Source organism: Ovis canadensis, chromosome 15 (genome assembly GCF_042477335.2).
Source record: "Ovis canadensis isolate MfBH-ARS-UI-01 breed Bighorn chromosome 15, ARS-UI_OviCan_v2, whole genome shotgun sequence".
Taxonomy (NCBI): Eukaryota; Metazoa; Chordata; class Mammalia; order Artiodactyla; family Bovidae; genus Ovis; species Ovis canadensis.
This window is the reverse complement of record NC_091259.1, coordinates 12,739,131-12,753,746: the sequence shown is the minus strand read 5'-3', so window position 1 is coordinate 12,753,746 and position 14,616 is coordinate 12,739,131. Positions and strand designations below refer to the sequence as shown.

At 39.2% G+C, this 14,616-nt stretch overlaps 1 protein-coding gene across 3 annotated transcripts in view; it reads left to right on the top strand.

The window, feature by feature from the left end:
* Positions 1–14,616, top strand: part of DYNC2H1 (dynein cytoplasmic 2 heavy chain 1) — a 493,166-nt gene that overhangs the window by 371,981 nt on the left and 106,569 nt on the right. For all 3 annotated transcript variants that reach the window (XM_069554796.1, XM_069554794.1, XM_069554793.1), the window contains exons 86-87: positions 544–653; positions 3,686–3,767. In XM_069554796.1, the coding sequence (XP_069410897.1) occupies positions 544–653; positions 3,686–3,767 (192 nt within the window). The remainder of the gene's footprint in view (positions 1–543; positions 654–3,685; positions 3,768–14,616) is intronic.

Genomic DNA, 14,616 nt, shown 5'->3' with positions numbered 1-14,616 from the left:
AATTAGCAACCTTGGGAACTCTAGTTTTAGACCTAGATACTAAGTATCTCCAGAGCACACTTTGAAAGGTGAGTCATCAGTAGAAGTACTAGTCCAGACTTAAATGCCATATATAAGATTAAATGTCATATTTTGCACTTTTTATTCTGAGTAGATCTCTACTAACAAAAAGATCCCCTGGAGAAGGGAATGGCAACTCACTCCAGTATTCTTGCCTGGCGAATTCCATGGACAGAGGAGCCTAGTGGGCTACAGTCCACAGGGTCGCAAAGAGTTGGACGCAACTGAGCAACTAACACTAAGTACTGACAAAAGGTTGTGCAGAGAAGTTTTTTTGTGTGATAGATGGATATTATGCCAAAAGCTACAGTAGATTTCATAACATACAGTGGAAGTTTATCCCTACACATCATTTCAGAGCATTTGGAAATTACATAACTTCCTCATTGAAAATGATTTCTGCATAGTTATTCTTTAATAGATCTTTATCTTTCAAATCTGCAAAGTTTTTAAACGTGTTTTTGTGTATTTCCCTCCTTCTAGAACTGGGTAGAGAGAGCTGAAAAACAGACTCTTCTCTCTGACACACTTGACCTATCAGAACTTTTCCGTCCAGACACGTTTCTCAACGCTCTTCGCCAGGAAACTGCCAGGTAAATAGAGTGAAGTACTTATTTGTCTGAGAGGTTAATTGTACGCTTTGTTCACTTCTGATCACATTTGCTTGATTGTCAAGAAATAAATTTATTGTTAAATCCAAATAGTTGTGTTATTTCGTAGTACTTTACTGTTAATAACAGTTAACTTTTAGAGAGCATTGCTTTTGAAAAATGAAGTGATTTTTTAATTAGAATTCAAATAAACAAACTCTAATTTTTAACATTTTGGTCATTTATCTTTCTAGACTTATTGTGTCCAGTATGGTAGGCGGAAGTCAAATAGAGCTATTTAAATTCTAATGAATTAAAATTAAATAGGATTAAGGCTGCCATCTATGGGGTTACACAGAGTCTGACACAATTGAAGTGACTTAGCAGCAGCAGCAAGGAGACCCAAGATGGTGGAGTAGGAGGATGTGGACCTCACATCCCCCCATGAACACTTCAAAAATACATCTATGTGTGGAACAATTCTCACTGAAAACTCACTGGAAACTGATAGAAGAACTCCTTTATAATCAAGGCTATAAGGAAAAAAAAAAACCAAAAACGTATAATTGTGTAGGAAGGAAGGAAAAGCAATCAAGTCAGGACCTGTGACCCTGAAAAGGAGACTCGGGGAAAAGGGGATTTTATGGGCAGACCCTCATACTACATCAAACTACAGACTGGGCATCCCATTCCCGGGGTCCTGCATGGAGGAGGCAAACCCTCTTTGCTGGTTGGAGGACTGTTGGGACAGACAGAAAGCATGAGGAAGGCGGGGCTCCACGCAAGACAAGTGTGTGCACACTGGTTAGCCCTGAGGCAGGGTGGACAGAGGTCTGCTCGAGCAGCTGCAGGGCTTCCCATGGCTGCTTCATCGTACGCCCCGGCCCGAGGCAAGCAAATCTCTGGCCCCACGTGCTCCATGCCACAGTGTGGCCCTGGATCTGAGATGACCAGGACCTGGGAAAAGACTGTGCCTTAGGAGGCAGAGGGGACTCGGTCCTGAGCTGGACCCTGGGGGGTCTTTGGTGGCCATTGTTGGCACCGACTCAAGTGGCGCCCCAGAAGCATCCCGAATTTATGAGAGTGGCTACTGTATCCTACAGCTTAACTTCCCACCCCACAGAGGTGAAGGAAAACCACACAGGCCCGCCTCCCCTGTGGAACATAGAGGGTGTTGAAGATGTGATCAGCTGTGAGAGACACAGAGGCCTTGCCCCCACCACGGGGCAAAGAGAGGGCTGCTGTAGCGGATGCATGGTTTGCTGTGACCACCCCATCACACGCCACAGCCCAAGCTAAGCAAACACTCTGGCCTCACTCAGTCCATGCCTCAGCACAGCGCTGGAGCTGGGCAGATGTGGGCAGGGAAAGACTTGACCGTGTGCTGTATCTGAGCGGAACCACGGATGCCTACACAGTAAGCACACTGGGCAGCTTTATGCACAGGAACCTCACTTGCTTCAGCACTCCCCTCCGGGGACAAAATTCCTGGTGTGGGGAGAGGGGAAGACATACACTGAATGGAAAATGGAGCCAACTCATGCCTGACGCACAGATCCCCCACTCCAGCCACAGAGGATCAGACCCTTCCTTTAATAGGGCGGGGATGGCCACTGACCAGAGAGGAAGTTTTGCCTCACACCCCGGGCCAACTCTGTCTTCAGATTCAAGCCTTACCAAAGTGATAGCTGACAGCACACTCTGAGGAAAGACGTGACTGGCACCCACATCAGATCTAGCTCTCCCATCAAATGCATTGAGCACATGGGGTCTACATCAAGATACTCCCACATAAGAATACCCCTATAAGATGTAATAAATAACTGTTTCACCTAAATTCATAGAGGCAGAGAACAGTAAGTAAAATGAAAAAGCCAGAGGAGCTACTCCTAACTGAAAAAAGCAAGAGAAAACCCCTGAAAAAACAGATCATGAAAGAGAAATAAACAATTGATTAGATAAATTATTAGAAATATTGGAAGTGAAAATGTTAACTGAATTAGGAAAAGGAATTGATCTAAAAGATGAGCTTCTTCACTAGGAACCAGAAAATATAAAGACCCAGTCAAAAATAAATAATTAAATAGCTGAAATTAAAAAAAAAAAAAACATTAAAAGGAATGAAGAGCAGACTGATACAGAGGAACAAATAAGCAATCTGGAAGATAGAATAATGGAAATCATTCATTCAGAACATCAGAAAGGAAAACAAAAAAGCAATTCAAGAAACAAATATCCCTGAGAACATTGTATCCTCACTTTTACATTATATTAGTTACAGAAGAAGAGAGAAGAATGGAAATGTATTTGAGGAAATTATGCTGCAACTTCAAAAATCTGAAAGAGGGAATAGATATCCAAGTATAGGAAGCACAGACGGTCTCAAACAAGTTGGACCTCGTTAAGCTTAAAAGCTTTTGTACAACAAAGAAAACCATCAACAAAATGGAATGCGGGAAATAATGGCCAAGGGGTCAGTATCCAAAATATATATATAAACAGCTTGTTCAGCTTAATATCAGAAGAAATAAACAATCCCATAAGAAAGAGGTCAAAGAAAAAATATGATTTCTCAATATACTAGCCACAATTGCCGTTCTCAAAAGCCGCATGTGAGTAGTGGCTGCCATTTTGAACTGAATGAAAATATTTTCATCTTTTTTGTAGATGAAATTCCTCTTAGACAATGCTGACTAGGCTTCTTGGTGGAAAACAGTATTTGATGGTTAATATCAAACTGTTTTAAAACAAATATGGATTATCATGTCATATATAGTCTGTAATTTTTAAGTTGGAATGTAATGAAAGAGACACTTCCAAAAATACACTGGGAAAAAATGTAGTTGTTTTTTGTGCTTTAGGGGATCTTCAGATTGGTTTCACCTTGAGATCTTATTATAAATATCAATATTTCAGTTGAGCTGGTAAACATTTATTGAAACCCCCTCATATAGCTGCATTAAGGGTGATAGTCAATATATTCTATAGCTCCTGAAAATTATTGCTTTCTGACATTTGACATTTCACTTTTACAGAGCTATGGTCTGTTCTGTGGATAGCCTCAAATTTGTGGCATCATGGAAAGGTCGCCTACAAGAAGCAAAGCTTCAAATTAAGGTATGAGACTGAATTTAGATATTTATCTGAGTCAAAGATTATATAAGTACCACCTATGATAAAAAAAATTCTCCTCCAGTCTCAAAGTCACCAGAGATAGATTGTATTACCTGTGATGTGAAAAATCAAAGTAAGTTAAGATTTAACATGAACCTGTACAAAATACAACCTGTTCTAATACAAAATAAGAATATTAGGAATATAACATATCTGATAATATAACTCATTAAAAAATGATATGAATCTTGAAGTTGTTATATTACCTCTTCTAACATTCAAGTTAATAAATACTTGCTGTACAATAAAGAATGTGATAGCTCAGTTGGTAAAGAATCCGTCTGCAACGCAGGAGACCCCACTTTGATTCCTGGGTCGGGAAGATCCACTAGAGAAGGGACAGGCTACCGATTTCAGTATTCTTGGGCTTCCCTTGTGGCTCAGCTGGCAAAGAATCCACCCACAATGTGGGGTTGCGAAGATCCCCTGGAGAAGGGAAAAGCTACCCACTCCAATATTCTGTTCTGGAGAATTCCATGGACTATAGTCCATGGGGTCGCAAAGAGTCAGACATGACTGAGCTACTGTCACTTTCACTTTCAAAGTACGTGTAAATGTATATTAACATTTTAAATTAAATCTTGTCCTTAGATAGTTTACAGTTTGTTAATGCATTAGGTGTCTGCTAAAATCAAACCTACCATAGTAAAAAAAGTTAAACCATCTTTTGCCATATAAATTTTCATAGCAGCTTTACTGCTAAAAGTACATTCATTACTCTTGCAATAATAGATAATAATATCCATTCAAATATAATGACAAAACTAATGAAATCCTTTCCCCAGCAACTCCAGCCTTCTTCCACGTTGTCTTCTTCACGTCTCTACCATTCCCCTTTCACATTCTCACACATAGAATTGCCTTCTTGATGTGAAAAACTGACTCACTGGTAAAGACCCTGATGCTGGGAAAGATTGAGGTCAAGAGGAAAAGGGGACGACAGAGGATGAGATGGTTGGGTGGTATCACTGGTTCAGTGGACATGAGTTTGAGCAAATTCAGGGAGGTAGTGAAGGACAGGGAAGCCTGGCACACTGCAGTTCCTAGAGTCGCAAAGAGTCAGACACGACTTAGTGACTGAACAGCAGTACGTGATGCCGCATGTTTTAGTGTGGTTATCTCTATATATCTATATTGGTCTGTCTTATGAGAGAGTAATGTCATCTGAGAGAGTAATGTCATCGGAGGCAAAGACTGTCTTATCTATTTTCAGATCTTCCGCATCTAGTTCAGTGTTTTTAACATATAGTTAAAGTTAATGTAAGGGCTTTTCCCGATGACTCAGTGGGTAAAGAATCTGCCTGCAACACAGGAGACCCAGGGGATGCAGATTTGATCCTAGAGTCAGGAGGATCCGCTGGAGGAGGAAATGGCAATTCATTCCAATATTCTTGCCTGAGAAATCCCATGGACAAGAGGAGCCTGGAAGGCTACAGTCCATGGAGTCACAAAGAGTCGGCCATGCCTGAGCATGTGCACGCGCGCGTGCGCACACACACACACACACACAATTAATGCAAGACTATATTTCTTTAACTTAGTTAACCTTAGGCAACTGACCTATCAGAAATTCTGTTTCATAATCCTAGTTTCCAGGTCAATGATTTTCTTTTCATATCACTACTACTTTCTAACATACTATATAATTTATTATATTTGTTGTTTGTCTTACTCTACTAGAATATAAGCCCCATGAGAATAGTCTTTTTTTTTTCAGTTTTCTTGTTTCTCAAATACCTCCAACAATACCTCATACATAATAAATACTCAATTATATTCTAGTTGGATTGTTGAGTGGCGGACCAACAATAGGAGAGATACTGTAGTAGGCCTTATTAACACCAACTGTCCGACTCTGTGCAACCCCATAGACGGCAGCCCACCAGGCTCTCCCGTCCCTGGGATTCTCCAGGCAAGAACACTGGAGTGGGTTGCCATTTCCTTCTCCACTGCATGAAAGTGAAAAGTGAAAGGGAAGTCGCTCAGTCGTGTCCGACTCTTAGCAACCCCATGGACTGCAGCCTACCAGGCTCCTCCGTCCATGGGATTTTCCAGGCAAGAGTACTGGAGTGGGGTGCCATTGCCTTCAGCAGCAAAATCAACTGTAATGGTATAGTGAGCCAGAAATTTGATCATTGACAATAAGTTAGGTCTTTCCCTTTTGGCTTTATAGGTTACAAAAACATTCTCCCTTGAAGCAGAATTAGCAGATTCTTGTTCATCCTTTGCATCTTAACCTTAACCTGTAGCTCAGAAAAGCTACCTTAATTATTATTGGTACACATAAACTGTGGCCTGGTCAGTAAGGAGAAGGAGGAAACCCATGAATCATGCACTTACCTGATTGTGTGGTCTCTTAGCATACACATAGAATGTAGCATCATTATTTAGGTAGACTGCTATAAAAAACAAGAGAAACAAATTTTATTTAATTCTGTGTCAAGGTGTATTCATATTTCCTGAACTATTATCCCCCTGTTCTTACAAAATGAAATAAAATTATCTACAATCAGAAAATCCCAAGTGTATATGTTTTCTTTTATAAATGGGAGGGGGGAAGGTTGATAGTAAAACACAATTCTGATCTTAAGTCACCCAACAGAGCCATGTGACTTTTTAAAGTAACTAATAGAGCAGTCTGAGCCTTTGTTGTCTTTTTTATCATGGATATAAATAATAATTTCCTTGACATGTTTATTACAAGGTCTCTGAAAACCTATATTTGTGTGTATGTTTTTATTTATTTCTCTAGTTTGGATTAGGTTTTATTAGGCAGTATGTGTTTTTTTTTAATCAGAAACAAAAGTATGTTTTAGTATAAAGTTCTCTGCTTTTATCTAGTGAAGCAGAATTCTTTCATTTTTCATTTGACATTTATAAAAGCAACTTTATTGTTAAAAACTAAAATATTTGTTGGTCAGTATGTTTAGGAATAAGTTTTATAGAATTATGTCTTAAACTTTAAGTTAAGAAAAACATCCTTTCATACGGGATTTGAGTTGCTTCAACAGAATTTTTCCTCTCTGTCCCCTCATTCATGTAAACAATAGGAGCATATTTCCTAATTTCTTACCTGCAGTTTATATTTCTCAGATAAAAAGTTTTTATAACTTTTTATAGTTATAACTGCAGCCCCTCACTGCAGTTGGCATAATCAGTAAGTTTTAAATAATTGATTTAGGTTCCTTTTAATTAAATTTTCAGTGAAAGGATTGTTTTGAGAGGAAAATTTTGAATTTGAATTATGTTTAAATTTTATTGTCACTGTAAAACTTAACTGGCTTTATATTTTTTCAGTCTCTACCACCCTAGACTGAATTCAACTAGTGAAATCTTTAAGCAAGGCTATAGTTCCCACATCAATCAATATCTCAAACCCCTTAGACCTGCTTAAGATAATATGTATGTATATTGATTTTTTTAGATCCTGAACATGGCCCTCTAAAATTTCCTCACTTCCATTATTGATTTGTTATTTGTTAACAGCAGTTGTGAAACTTAGTACTAGAAAATGCATCACATCACACACCTGTTCAGCCTGCATGCCCAAGGCTGTGAAAGTTTGGCTCTGGCAGACCTGGGCCACTTCCAGTTCCCTCCTTGACTGCCAATGCCGCCAAACACAAAGGGCAAAATCAAGTCTTCTACCTTGGCAAATCAGGCTTATTAAACACATTATACACTTGTTAATAATGCATGGTTCTCTGAGATGCCTGAAAGCTGCTGCTACTTTGGGACCTAGTAGCATATTAAAGCCACTTGTGCTTGCCAGGTCATTTGGCTGCTTCATGCCAGGCTAGGGTTGGCCCATTTACCAGGTGGTTCTACTATTTGTATTTCAACTCCCTCTCTTTTAGAGCTTACCAGGAAATAAAAGTTAAAACAATGAGGAAATTGGAGATTTAGACATTTGAGGTTTCATGAGGAGAATGGGCTCATTAGAATTAGGAGTTACAAGCTTCAGACACATCTTCCCCAAATGAGTGTGAGCTGCCAGTTGTAGCTTATCAGTCCAGCAGTGGAAAACTTTAAAAAAAAAAAAAAACCTTTAAATAATTCTTTTATTTTTAACTGACATTTTGAAATCATTTATTAGCATTACTATAGCCTTATGTCTACCAAATATGATAATTACAGTCCAGAAGAAAATACAAAATACAACCTCTCTCTCTTCATCTTTCCACTCAAATAGACCAACCAGTATTCAGTGACAGGACCTCTTTTTTTTTTAATTTAAGGATAGTTGCTTTACAGAATTTTGCTCTTTTCTGCCAAACCTCAACGTGAATCAGCCATAGGTATACATACATCTCCTCCCTTTTGAACCTCCCTCCCATCTCCTTCCCCAGCCCACCCCTCTAGGTTGATACAGAGCCCCTGTTGGAGTTTCCTGAGACATACAGCAAATTTCCATTGCCTATCTATTTTTCATATGGTAATGTAAGTTTCCATGTTACTCTTTCCATACACCTCACCCTCTCCTCCCCTCTCCCCGTGTCCCTAAGTCTATTCTCTATGTCTGTTTCTCCACTGCTGCTGCTGCTGCTAAGTCACTTCAGTCATGTCCGATTCTGTGCGACCCCATAGATGGCTCCCCCGTCCCTGGGATTCTCCACTGCTGTCCTGTAAATAAATTCTTCAGTACCATTTTTCTAGATTCTGTATATATGTATTAGAATATATACAGAATCTAGATATTTTTCTTTCTTTTTCTGACTGACTTCACTCTGTATAATAGGTTCTAGGTTCATCCACCTCATCAGAACTGACTCAAATGTGCTCCTTTCTATGGTTGAGTAATATTCCATTGTGTATATGTACCACAATTTCTTTATCCATCCATCTATGGACATCTAGGTTTTTTGCATGTTCTAGCTATTGTAAACAGTGCTGCAGTGAACAATGGGATACATTTTCAATTTTGGTTTTCTCGGGGTATATGCCCTGGAGTGGGATTGCTGGGTCACATGTGGTTTTATTCCTAGATTTTTTAAGGAATCTCCATACCGTCTTCCATAGTGGCTGTATCAATTTACATTCCTCCCATCAGTGCAAGAGCATTCCCTTTTCTCCACACCCTCTCCCGAATTTATCATTTGTAGACTGTTTGATGATGGCCATTCTGACCGGTGTGAGGGGATATCTCATTGTAGTTTTGATTCGCATTTCTCTAATAATGAGCAATGTTGAGCATCTTTTCATGTGTTTGTTAGCCATCTGTATGTCTTTGGAGAAATGTCTCTTTAGGTCTTTTTCCCGCTTTTTGATTGGGTTGTTTGTTTTTCTGGTATGGAGTTGTATGAGCTGCTTGTATATTTTGGAAATTAATCCTTTGTCAGTTTCATTTGCTATTATTTTCTCCCATTCTGAGGCTTGTCTTTTTACCTTGCTTATAGTTTCCTTTTCTGTGCAAAAGCTTTTAAGTTTAATGAGGTCCCACTTGTTTACTTTTGTCATTTTAAGACATATATTTCTGATAGTTTTCATTTTTAAAACTGAGCACTTAATGTGAATATCCTTATATTGTCATCATCAAGTAGATATTATTTTTAAATCATGGGGGAACTTTTAAGAATGCTTAGCAATATGATTTTCTCTGAAAGTCAATCTCTAAAATGATTTGGTGTTTCCAAGATAATGTGATATAAAACTAGGTCAACAAAAAATTATTTTTCTTAGAAATTCAAGTGACTGCAGCAATCAATGGTTTTAAATCTGATATTCTCATAGCATTAAGTGCTTTGAGCGTCTTATTATATTTACGCCAGTTTAATGGGCTTTCAGAGGCTTCTCTCGTGGCTCAGTGATAAAGAATCTGCCTGCCAGTGCAGGAGACACAGGTCTGATCCTTGATCCCAGAAGATCCCACATGCTAGAGAACAGCTAAGCCCATGCACCACAACTGTTGAGCCTGCGCTGCAGAGCCTGGGAGCTGCAACTACTGATCCCACGTGCCGCAACCACTGAAGCCCACGCTCTCTCAAGTCCATTCTCTGCAACAAGAGAAGCCGCTGCAGTGACAAGCCTGCACAACACAAGGAGAGGGTGGCTTCCGCTTGCCACAGCTAGAGCAGAGCCCAGGCGGCAGCGGAGACCCAGCACTGCCAAAAAGAACTAAATAGATACAAACTCTCAGAAAGAAAAGTAAAAGGCTTTTAATTTGTCGTTGACTATACTGTTTCATAGCCTGGCCAACTTAATGCTATCTTCTCATGCCCTCCAAATATAGCAGGAGGCTGAGAACTGGCTGCAATTTCCTGTTTGGGATGTGTCTCTACTCTAAAACCTCTGACTTTACTTGACACCTTATTGAAAAAAATTCCAAGTGCTGGGATTGTGTGCTAAGTTCCATTAACTGTTCTAGTCCTTCCCCAGCTTTCAAAAACTTCTAAGAAACCTGTTTGTATTTCTTTCTGGAATATAACTTTCCCTAGCATATGCTCCTTTCTTCAACCTACATCAAGCCGCATACATAATTTTATATTTTCTAGTAGTGACACTAAAAATATAAAAGAAACATAAAAATATTTTTAGTGTTATTTTATTTTACCTAATATATACAACATATTGTTGTTTCAGAATGTAATAAATATTTTAAAATTATGAATAACATATTACTTTCTCTTTTCTTATACAGAGTCCTTGAAATCCATCATATATTCTGTATTTATGGCACATCTCATTTCAGACTTGTAACATCTCAAGTGCTCAATAACATATGTGACCTTGGCTACTGTATTGGACAGTAGCTCTAGACAGAGAAGGTAATTCCTTAGAGAAAATTAAATATTTTCTGGCATTCAAGTTTATTCCCAATCATTTTTAGTTATTTTTCTTATTAAGCAATTACAAACAAATACAGAAGAGGAAAGAATAGTAAAATGAGTCTCCATATTCAAAGTTTTCAAAATTTAGAGATATTTCTTCTTTTTCTCTTTTTTTATTGTCTTTGCTGAAGCAAAGTCCAGGTATTTTACTTCTCCGTTTCTCAAAAAAAACTTTCTTATATAAATGTAGTATATTATCACACATAAAAAATTAACAATATTTCCTTGGCATCATTTAATAGCCAGTTACAGCAATATTTACCACTGTCTAAAAAAAAAAAAATGATTTCCAATAGTGTGTTCAAATTCAGGTCCAAGTCCAGACACTGTGTTTGGTTATTGTGTGCCTCATGTCTCTTCACATCTAAATCAAGTTCATCTTTTTATTTCATACCACTGTTTGTTACAGAATCAAGGTCACCTCTGCTGTAGAATGATGATTTCCTGGAATTCTCCTGCTTTATTTATGACCCAACGGATGTTGGCAATTTGATCTCTGGTTCCTCTGCCTTTTCTAAAACCAGCTTGAACATCTGGACGTTCTCAGTTCACATACTGTTGAAGCCTAGCTTGGAGAATTTTGAGCATTACTTTGCTAGCATGTGCAATGAGTGCAATTGTGTGGTAGTTTGAACATTCTTTGGCATTGCCTTTCTTTGAGATTGGAACGAAAACTGACCTTTTCCAGTCCTGTGGCCATTGCTGAGTTTTCCAGATTTGCTGGTATCCAAATAATTTCCAATAAAACCTTTATTTTGTCTTATTTAAATGGATGCACTATATAAAATAATTCTCAGTGTCTAGAAACTAGTAGATGGATTAGCTTAAATGAACAGTAATAGCTAATACATATTGAGCACTTATTGTATATCAGGCAATTTTCCAAGTATTTTAAATATGATATTAGAGGAAAACTTTTATTTCCCTTTCCTGTAGTTTTTCCGTATGGAGGAATGCTTACTAATGTTCATACTCCTAGACGCTCTCTACCTTCTACCTGACTCCTCCCTTTCCAGGAAAGGTGTCACTTTATCTGATTATGAGTTTGAGTCAGGAACCCAGGGCTGAATACTCTGCCTTCCTATGCTTTTCTCTTGGGTTACATATTCTGCTTCGCCCCTTCAAGGTAGTCCCTGCATCTGGTGTAGCTGGCTCCTTAGCGTAGTACTGTCATAACTAGGAGTTAAGCCTTCCAAAATTCTTGTGTTTAATATCAGCAAGTACATTCGCCTGGAGATCTATCACATCCATCAAACTATCTTTTTCTAGGAAAAAAAAGTAGTATTTTAGGCCTCTGTGCTTTTTCTCATTCCACTGATACAGAATTGCAGATGAAACAGGGTACCATTTGTTGATACCACTCCAATCTCTGATGTATCAATATTATCATTTTATTATATAAACAATAGATATTGTTTTTTGAAACTCCATGTTTTAATTTTCTTTAAATTCTGCAGTTGGAGAATGATAGAGGATGAGAGAGAAAAGGACAAATTTAGAGGATTTGATTAAAGGTGGTGGCAGCCATTGGTAGTTGATAGTATATCGGAAGTTCAGGAGATGGGACCAAGAATGTCTCCCATGTGTCAGATCAAGCAACTACATGATCAGTAGCTTCAGTTATTGAAATAAGGCTCTAAAGGACAGTATTTAACACCCCACCAACCCTCTAAAAGAGGAAAAGGTGAAGCGGGTGGTAGGGATGACTTGGTTAGAGAGTGTCACCAACTCAATTGAACTTGAGCAAAATCCGGGAGACAGTGGAGGATAGAGGAGCCTGGCATGCTGTGTAGTCCATGAGGTTGCAAAGAATCGGACACAATTTAGTGACATAACTACAACGATATACATATTACATCGTCAAGTTGTGATGCTATCAGTGGAGACTAGTTTTACAAATTTCTGTAGAGACCAGTTGAGCTGAAAGCTCAATATATATCTCAGTTTATATCCCTGTATATGCATATTGAAAAATTAAATCTCCAGCATTTGTTGGATCATGGGGAAAGCAAGGGAATTTCAGAAACATGTCTATTTCTGCTTCATTGACTACCGTAAAGCCTTTAACTGTGTGGATCACCGCAAACTGTGGAAATTCTTAAAGAGATGGGAGTATCAGACCACCTTACATGTCTCCTGATAAACCCATATACGGGTCAAGAAGCCATAGAAACGGACATCAAACAACGGACTCGTTCAGTATTTGGAAAGGAGCATGACAAGGCTGTAATTATCACCCTGCTTATTTAACTTAAATGCAGAGTACATCCGGTCTTCCCAGGTGGCTCAGTAAAGAATCCACTGCCAATGCAGGAGACATGGGCTCAAACCCTGGGTCAGAAAAAGCCCCTGGAATAAGAAATGGCAACTCCAGTTGTCACTTGTCCCCTTGTCCAGTTGCCACTCCAGTATTCTTGCCTGGAAAATCCCTTGGACAGATGAACCTGGTGGGCTACAGTCCAAAGGGTCACAAACAGTCAGACACGACTGAGCCACTGAGCACACATGCACTCAAGGTACATCTTGTGAAATGCTAGGCTGGCTGAGTCAGAAGCTGAGATCAGGATCGCAGGAGAAATATCAGCAACCTCAGATATGCAGATGATAGCACTATAATGGCAGAAAGCGAAGAGGTACTAAAGAGCCTGTTGACGAGGGTGAAAGAAGAAAGTGAAGAGGCTGGATTAAAACTCAACATGCAAAAAACTAAGATCATGGCATCTGGTCCCATCACTTCATGGCAAATAGATGGGGAAAAACTGTATTTTCTTGGGCTCCAAAATCATTGCAGATGGTAACTGAATCCATGAAATTAAAGGTAAATTAAATTCCTTCCTTGGAAGGAAAGGTATGATAAACCTAAACAGTATTAGCAGAGACATCACTTTGTCAACAAAAGGCCCATATAGTCATAGCTATGGTTTTTCTAGTAGTCATGTCCAAATGTGGGACTTGGAACATAAAGAAGGCTGAGCGCCAAAGAACTGATGCTTTCAAATTGTGGTGCCAGAGAAGAGTCCTTTGGACAGCAAGGAGATTAAACCAGTGAAGCCTAAAGCAAATCAACCCTGAATATTCATTAGAAGGATTGATGCTGAAGGTGAAGCTTCATCACTTTGGCCACCTGATGCAAAGAGCCAACTCGTTGGAAAAGACTGACACTGGGAAAGATTGAAGACCATAGGAGAAGAGGCAGCAGAGGATGAGAGATAGCATCACCAACACAATGGACATGGATTGGAGCACACTCTGGGAGGTAACACACAGAAGAGCCTGGCATGCTGCAGTCCACAGAGTCGCAAAGAGTTGACCATGACTTACTGATGGAACACAACAATAGCGTATATACTATGCATATTACATAGTCAAGTTGTGACACTATCTGTGGGGACTGCTTTTACAAATTGCTATAGAGACCACTTGAGCTCAAACCTCAGTGAAATTTCTGAAAGAGGCCGTAGAAGAATTATGTTGCCTAGGGACTTTCTAGGGCTTCCCTGATAGCTCAGTTGGTAAAGAATCTGCTTGCAATGCAGGGGACCCCAGGTTGATTCCTGGGTTGGGAAGATCCCCTGGAGAAGGGATAGGCTAGATAGGGATTTTCTAGCACTGAAATTAGGAAGCACTTAAATTTTAATCAAAAATGGGCCAAAGAACTAAACAGACATTTCTCCAAAGAAGACATAGAGATGGCTAACGAACACATGAAAAGATGCTCAACATCACTCATTATCAGAGAAATGCAAATCAAAATCACAATGAGGTATCATTTCACGCCAGCCAGAATGGCTGCCATCAAAAGGTCTACTAACAATAAATGCTGGAGAGGGTGTGGAGAAAAGTCAGCGCTCTTACACTGTTGGTGGGAATGCAAACTAGTACAACCACTATGGAGAAACAGTGTGGAGATTCCTTAAAAAACTGGAAATAGAACTGCTGTACGACCCAGCAATCCCACTGCTGGG